This window comes from Fukomys damarensis, unplaced genomic scaffold (genome assembly GCF_012274545.1).
Source record: "Fukomys damarensis isolate Sample0158 unplaced genomic scaffold, DMR_v1.0_HiC HiC_scaffold_17, whole genome shotgun sequence".
NCBI classification, from domain to species: domain Eukaryota; kingdom Metazoa; phylum Chordata; class Mammalia; order Rodentia; family Bathyergidae; genus Fukomys; species Fukomys damarensis.
In genome coordinates this window covers 34,796,630-34,803,268 of record NW_022900929.1, presented here as the reverse complement: position 1 = coordinate 34,803,268, position 6,639 = coordinate 34,796,630, and the positions used below count along the sequence as shown (strand labels likewise).

Here is a 6,639-nt window from a genome sequence, read left to right as displayed (position 1 = left end):
GGAGCGCGACGGCGAGAGCTACCTGCAGCTGCAGGACCTGCTGGACGGCTTCGACGGGCCCTGCGTGCTGGACTGCAAAATGGGAGTCAGGTGTGCGGCCCCGGGCGCTGCCCAGTGGGCGGTGGGTGGGGTACCTGCGTCCCTCATGCCCCTGCCCACGCCCCACAGGACTTACCTGGAGGAGGAGCTGACCAAGGCCCGAGAGCGCCCCAAACTGCGCAAGGACATGTACAAGAAGATGCTGGCCGTGGACCCCGCGGCGCCCACAGAGGAGGAGCATGCGCAACGGGCTGTCACCAAGCCGCGCTACATGCAGTGGCGGGAGGGCATCAGCTCCAGCACCACGCTTGGTTTCCGCATCGAGGGCATCAAGGTGGGCCAGGCCCCTGCGTCCTGCCCTGCCTGGGCCCTTGCTCCACGCTGGCCCCGCCACAGCCCCCCACCCCATCTCCTTCTCAGAACCTAACGTCTTGCCGGGAGGTACCGCTGCCCTTGCCAGAGCCTCTTCCCCAGGCCGGCTGCCCTGACATGCCCTGCCTACCTCCTTCAGAAAGCTGATGGCTCCTGCAGCACTGACTTCAAGACCACAAGAAGCCGGGAGCAGGTGACCCGAGTCTTTGAGGAGTTTGTGCAAGGAGATACAGAAGTGCTGGTGAGAGCCTAGTCCTAGAGCCCTGAGTGAGGAGGTGCTTGATCCCAGTGTGCCTCCGCTCATCTGTTCTATACCCTGGTCCGCTGCCCTCCCCCAGCATTTATCTGGATGTGTTGAAATTGCTCTGTGGCCCTTCCCTCTGGGCCCTGTGAAGGCCTGTCTCTTCCTCACAACCGAATTTGCCAAGATGAAAATGCATGTTGGCTGCAGGGTCTCCCTTAGCATGCAGGTAACTGCCCACTCTGCCCTGTCTAGAGAAGGTATCTGAACCGCCTGCAGCAGATCCGGGACACCCTGGAAGTCTCCGAGTTTTTTAGGAGGCACGAGGTAAGAGGCCTGGGTGGATGCAGGTGCTGGGGGTGCAGCCTGCGGGGAGTCCTCAAGGAAGGGGCACAGCCTGACTGTGGGGCTCGCAGGTGATCGGCAGCTCACTCCTCTTCGTGCATGATCACTGCCATCGCGCTGGCGTGTGGCTCATCGATTTTGGCAAGACCACACCCCTCCCAGATGGCCAGATCCTGGACCACCGGCGGCCCTGGGAGGAGGGCAACCGCGAGGACGGCTATCTGCTAGGCCTGGACAATCTTATTGGCATCCTGGCGAGCCTCACGGAGAGATGAGGCCGGGCTGTCTCCACTTGGGCCTGCCAGTCAGATATGTGAACCTGTGGCTGTGACCCCACAGTGCATGCCAGCAAGACCGAACCCCGCTGGGCGGGGGGTTACTCGGTCCTGCAGGGCCAGGTGCCAACCACTAAGAGGTGCATTGCCAGCACAGGAAGTTGGCCTCATGCAAGCCCCACATTCACAGAGCTGAATGACACTAATTTAGAGGAGAGAAGGAGAACAGTAGGCGTCTGCCTCAGCCCAGTTCTTCTGAGGGGGCTCTGAATCTCTCCAGAGGGGCCAGGTAAAGAATTCTATTTTACAAGTCTGGACCTATTGGGCAGACTTCCCACACTACAATGGGCCCCCTTCCCAATAAAGCTAAAAGACCCGGCTTCTGCGACTCAGGCCTCATTCCCTCTCACTCTGGTCTCCTCTTCTTCAGTTCTGAACTCCTTCACATCCACTCAGATGATGGCAGATGAGAGAAGAGCTTTTATTAGAAATGTCTGCAGGGTTGGGGGCTGCCCGGATGAAAGTCTTTCATGGGAGGGGGGAATCCAGGACTCCCTGCTGGCCCCTGAGGCTGTTGCCAGCAAGGAAAGTCCAGTGTGGCCAGGACCACCCTGAGACAGGCCCAGGCACACCTTGAGGCTGCGGAGGACAGAGGCTAGGGAATCATGGGGAAGCCCAGGAAGGTGTGCAGGAGGTGCGTTCACTAAGATCAGTGCCAGCCCTTTGGGGGTCTAGGAACCATAGGTGGGATTCCAAATGTTCTGAAATTGGAGGCCTCTAGGTGTGAGGGGCTGGAGGCCAGAGGACAGCCAGCGGCCAAGGCGGCTTCCTCCCCTGCTCTTCAGGGTCTTTGGACTCTGGCCCTGGGGCTGTAGAGACCTGGGATCCTCCAAAGACCTATTCCCCAGCCCAGGAGCCCCTTTCTCCTCCAGAGTGGGCTCCAGAGTCATTGGCAGGGGTGAGTTCAGCACATCAGGGTCCTGTGATGGGAGGATGGGGAGTAAGGAGCCATAGTTACTTTATGGCTTTCTTCCAGACCTGCAGGGAAGGGGTGAGGGGCCGAGGGAGGAGGGCTGGGCACACCTGAGTGCAGTACTGGAGGTGCTGCAAGATGCTGGCAAAGCTGGGGCGGAGCTCAGGCTGATGCTGCCAACACTGGGTCATGATGTGGCACCTGGGGGGGCATGAGTTTGGTCCACCCAAGGACAGGGGACCTCCCTTACCCAGGCAGCTCAAAACTCACACGGGCTCCGGACAGCCCCGAGGGGCGTCCATCCGACTCCCTGCAGTGACGAAGTCCAGGACCTCTGTGTTGGTGCGCCCAGGGTAGGGCACATAGCCCAGGGAGAAGATCTCCCAGAGTAGCACCCCAAAAGACCTGCACCACAGATGGGGGATAACTGGTGAACCCTATCAGTCATATGCAACCTTCCCTTCCCTTAGATGAGGCAGGACGAGCATCTGGGCAAGGATAGGGCAGGGGGAGGGTGTGTTATCACCAGGAGTCTGTTTTGGATGTGAAGATGCCCTCCAGAAGAGCCTCAGGGGGCATCCACTTGACTGGGAGGAAGGCTGGGCCACCCCTTCGGTAGTAACTGTCCCTGCAGGAAGGAGGAGGAGTGTAACCATCAAAGTCCTAACACTCTCAAAATGCTGGTGATCCCCAGGAGCCCTGCATTCCCACCTCCCCAAGTTCCATACTGGTAGATCTCTCTTGCCATCCCGAAGTCCCCAATCTTGGCCACTCGGCCAGGCCCAGTACAACTCAGTAGGCAGTTCCGGGCAGCAATGTCCCTGCAGAGTGGGTCAAAGAAAACACTACCAGAACTCAGACGCTCTGGCTCTTCCTGATGTATTTCCCTGAAAGTTGGGTACGAGAGCTGTTCACTGGGCAGTGAGTTGGGCTTCCAACCTGTGTATGAAGTGATTCTCCTCCAGGTAATGACAGCCTTGGGCTATGTCCTGGGCCAGCTGCAGCAGGTCCTGCATGGCCAGAGGTGATGGCTTGCCCTGGGTCAGACAGAGGGTGTGGCAATCCAGGCTGCTCTTGGGACCCATGGACAAAATCTCTGATTTAGAGGGGTCTGGGGGCTGGGAGAAGGACTCACCAGATGAGGCCGGCAGTCCATCAAGAAAGTCCTCATGTCGCCTCCAGACATTAGCTCCAGAAGAATGAGGTGAGGTGCCGCCCGGAAGCTGAGCCCCACACAGCGCACGACATTCTGGTGACAGAGCTTGCTGGGGGTCGGGGTGGGTGGGCACATTGGGAGATAAGCAGATTCCTGACTCCACACATTGCAGAGGCCCTCTCTGCCCCAGGGAGGAGAAGCCATTCCTGAGGTGGTTCCAGGCTCCTCCCGCCCCAGGCCCACCTGATGATGTGCACCTCCATGAGGAAGTCCAGCTCCTCCCGAGGAGAGCAGAGCTTCCGCAGGGCCTGGGAGGAAAAGTGCAGTGATCCTGAGCTCCACCGGTCCCTTGGGAGGGCAGTTTACCCTCACTCTAGTGATCATTCCTGTCTCTCCCTAGTGCCCCCGCAAGAAGTTCCAACCCCCTCACCTTGACAGCCACCCTCAGTGGTCTGGGCTCCCCAGGAAGGCCAGTTACCAGTCCCTGGTACACCTCCCCGAAGGCACCATGGCCCAGAGTGCTGCAGGAAGACAGATTGGGATGGGTTAGGACCCCTTCCTTGGCTTTGTGCCACCGTGTGTCCTAGCTGAGCTCTCTGCACTATGGATGTCTGGAGCGGAAGACCTGCAAGGCAGAGGGCACTGGCTCACAAAGCCAGGACAAAAGGAGAATGGAGCTGGGTGAGGGTCTGGGATGGGGCAAGAGAGGCAGAACTGGGGCTCTAGAAAAAGTCTCATTCCAAGGTCCTTACCATTCGAGAACTGGAGCCTGGGCCGGAGAACTGACCCTGAGTAAGATACTTCCCCTTGGCACATGTCTAACCCTCCATCTCTCTAACACAAAGGGTTTGACTTGGATGTTCACCGGGCCCCACAGAGCAGGAGCAGGAGGCAGGTGGGGATTCCTAGTGCTCTGGTTCTCAGAAGAGTTGGGGGACTCACCTGAGCAGAGTTACATTGGCTGGGGAGACCTCAGGGAGCCCAAAAGGCCAGGACTGGACCGGGCCAACCTCCACCTGGCAGTAATAGGAATTGGGGGCTGTCCTGAGGGTGGAGGTTCGAAGCTTGCTCAATTCAAGCTCAGGGTCCGGCAGCCTTGTCCCCCACTGGCCTGGCCACTTCTTCTGGCTCACTGGGAGAGGGAAGAACAAAAACTCGCCTTTTCTTGTCCATCAGGCCACCCTGCTTCCCACTGCCTGGGCACCCGTCCAGATGCCCGTTCAGTGGTTCCCCAGGCCTCCCAGCCACTTCCACACTTTGAAGCCCAGAGGAGTCCGCCACCACTCTGTGGGACAGGTGCCTTGTAGTGCACCACAGCTCGGTGGGAGAAGGGGCGGTTTGGAGTTGGCCATGTCTGCTGGATGCTCCATACCTAAGATCAGGACCCCGCAAACCACGAGGAGGACCAGCGTCAAGGTTGCTATCACAGACACCATCAGAACCAGAGGGCTTGGGGTCCTGGGCAGGTCTAAGGGAAAGAGAGACGCCAAAGAGCAGCTCCCCTTTATCCCTCCAGTCTTACCATCATTGGAGACTCAGCTCAGTTACACCTTGGATGCTATCCCCAATTCAATTATCCTAGATAAAAAGCAACAGCTCCTTTTCAAGAACCCTAAACATTTGATCTCCCATAGCAACTACCATTTTTAGGTTTGTATCTATACATCTACATCTAGATACCCATCTCACCTCCCACACTAGCCTGCATGCTCCTTGAAGGCAGAATGTGCACTACTGCACCTCCAAGCCCCTGCCCAGCACCCAACAGTGCTTGGCCTACAGCAGGCCTCTGTACCATCTCTCCCAGTGCCCATAGCTCCTCCCAGCCGGTGACCCAGGAGTCAGACCCTGTGCTGAGGTAAGACATACCCATGCAAGTGACATTATCCACAGCTAGCTCCATGCCCTCTGGGCACACACATGCAGCCAGCTGGAGCACTCCCTGCCACTGGCAGTCTTTCAAAGGGCAATGACTACAGTTGGGGTGCCTCCGGATCTCCACTTCTCCATGGCTCTCCATGACTGAGTAAAACAACTGGTAAGGTGGGGTGTTGGGGGATAGGAAGTAGGGACTGGGTATGGGACATACATGTCTTTTCTAGCTACATGGTTATTTCTAGCCCAGGAGTTTGGGGCAAGCAGTGCCAGGGACACAGGATGGTTGGAGAGCCTAGGTTCTCATGTCCAGACATCCCCCTTCTAGAACTACTGAGCCCCAGGTATTTGAAGAGACTCTGTATTGAGGGGACACTTCACAAGTACTCCCAAATGTCCCTTACCGTCATCTCAACAGAAAGCCCCCTTCCCAAATGTTCCTGTGCTTTGTAAGAACCAGGCAGCCAGCATTGCAGACCTGGCGGCTGCCACGGAAGTAGGCATGGGTGTAGGCATGAGACGGGCTGGGTCAAGCCAAGAAGGGAAAGTGGGGCCATTACCTGCCAGAGGCTGCAGGTAGAGCTCACTGCTGGGGTGTATGAAGGACACCCCATCTTCCCCATCTGCCCAGAAGATGTCAGTCACTGAGGCATCACCCCCTAGAAATTGAGTGATGGAAGGTTTGACACCAGACAGAGTGGGCATAAGACAGGAGCACGGCTGCCTCGCTGCTGCAGAGCTGGCTTATGAAGAGCGGGGAGCTTGTCCCTCCCACTGAAACCCAGTGTGGCTATCCTTGGCACTGCTGGGCAGGTGCTGCGTGTTCACCCAGACACTGAGGGGCTGAGAGCAGGGCAGGGTGAATCCATTAGAACTCAAAGACTGGTGAAGGCTGGCTGAGACTGCCTTCCCTGAGCCCTCCAGGTGCAAGTCCTCAGCTAGGAAGTGAGAGCTCAGCGCACACACACACACACACACACACACACACACACACACACATTCCACTTCTCTGAGAATGGAGATGACGTATGCAAGAAGTGCTCATGAGCTGTGCAGCCCAGACAGACGCAAAGCCTATTTCTCTTCACATGTGGTTCCCAGTTCTGTTTTGTTTTGTTTTGGTACTAGGGATGGTTCCCAGTTCTGGACTACCTTAGGATTCCATAGAAGACTGATTAAAAAAAAAGAGATAGCTAGGACCCTCCCCCCTGAATTTCCAATTCAGTAGATTGGAAACAGCTAAGAATTTATATTTATTTTAAAATAAAATTTTGGTGGGTCTGAGGACTGAACCCTGGGTCTTTACACTGAACTGCATGCCTAACTTTTTTTTTTTTTTTTTTTTTTTTTTTTTTTGGGGTTT

At 56.7% G+C, this 6,639-nt stretch overlaps 2 protein-coding genes across 6 annotated transcripts in view; one reads left to right on the top strand and one right to left on the bottom strand.

Moving 5' to 3' along the window:
- Itpka (inositol-trisphosphate 3-kinase A) overlaps positions 1–1,279 on the top strand; it is a 2,172-nt gene extending 893 nt beyond the window's left edge. The window contains exons 3-7 of the mRNA XM_010625042.3: positions 3–90; positions 169–373; positions 551–652; positions 908–979; positions 1,069–1,279. Of these exons, the coding sequence (XP_010623344.1) occupies positions 3–90; positions 169–373; positions 551–652; positions 908–979; positions 1,069–1,272 (671 nt within the window). The 3' untranslated portion in view covers positions 1,273–1,279. The remainder of the gene's footprint in view (positions 1–2; positions 91–168; positions 374–550; positions 653–907; positions 980–1,068) is intronic.
- Positions 1,280–1,644: 365 nt separating this feature from the next.
- On the bottom strand, positions 1,645–6,633 carry LOC104862820 (leukocyte tyrosine kinase receptor). 5 transcript variants are annotated; one of them, XM_033765003.1, is made up of 13 exons: positions 5,837–6,633; positions 5,271–5,423; positions 4,774–4,869; positions 4,344–4,533; positions 3,832–3,922; positions 3,645–3,709; positions 3,381–3,510; positions 3,185–3,282; positions 2,974–3,066; positions 2,772–2,873; positions 2,516–2,650; positions 2,356–2,446; positions 1,645–2,252 (listed from the first exon to the last, which is right to left on the bottom strand). In XM_033765003.1, the coding sequence occupies exons 1-13, from the start codon at positions 5,979–5,981 to the stop codon at positions 2,004–2,006; spliced, it is 1,638 nt and encodes a 545-aa protein (XP_033620894.1). In that variant the 5' UTR covers positions 5,982–6,633; the 3' UTR covers positions 1,645–2,003. The 5 variants fall into 5 exon arrangements, with proteins under 5 accessions (XP_033620894.1, XP_033620895.1, XP_033620893.1 ...); XM_033765004.1 differs by lacking the exon at positions 2,974–3,066; XM_033765006.1 differs by lacking the exon at positions 1,645–2,252 and having other exon boundaries at positions 2,342–2,446; positions 2,957–3,066.
- Positions 6,634–6,639: the final 6 nt, after the last annotated feature.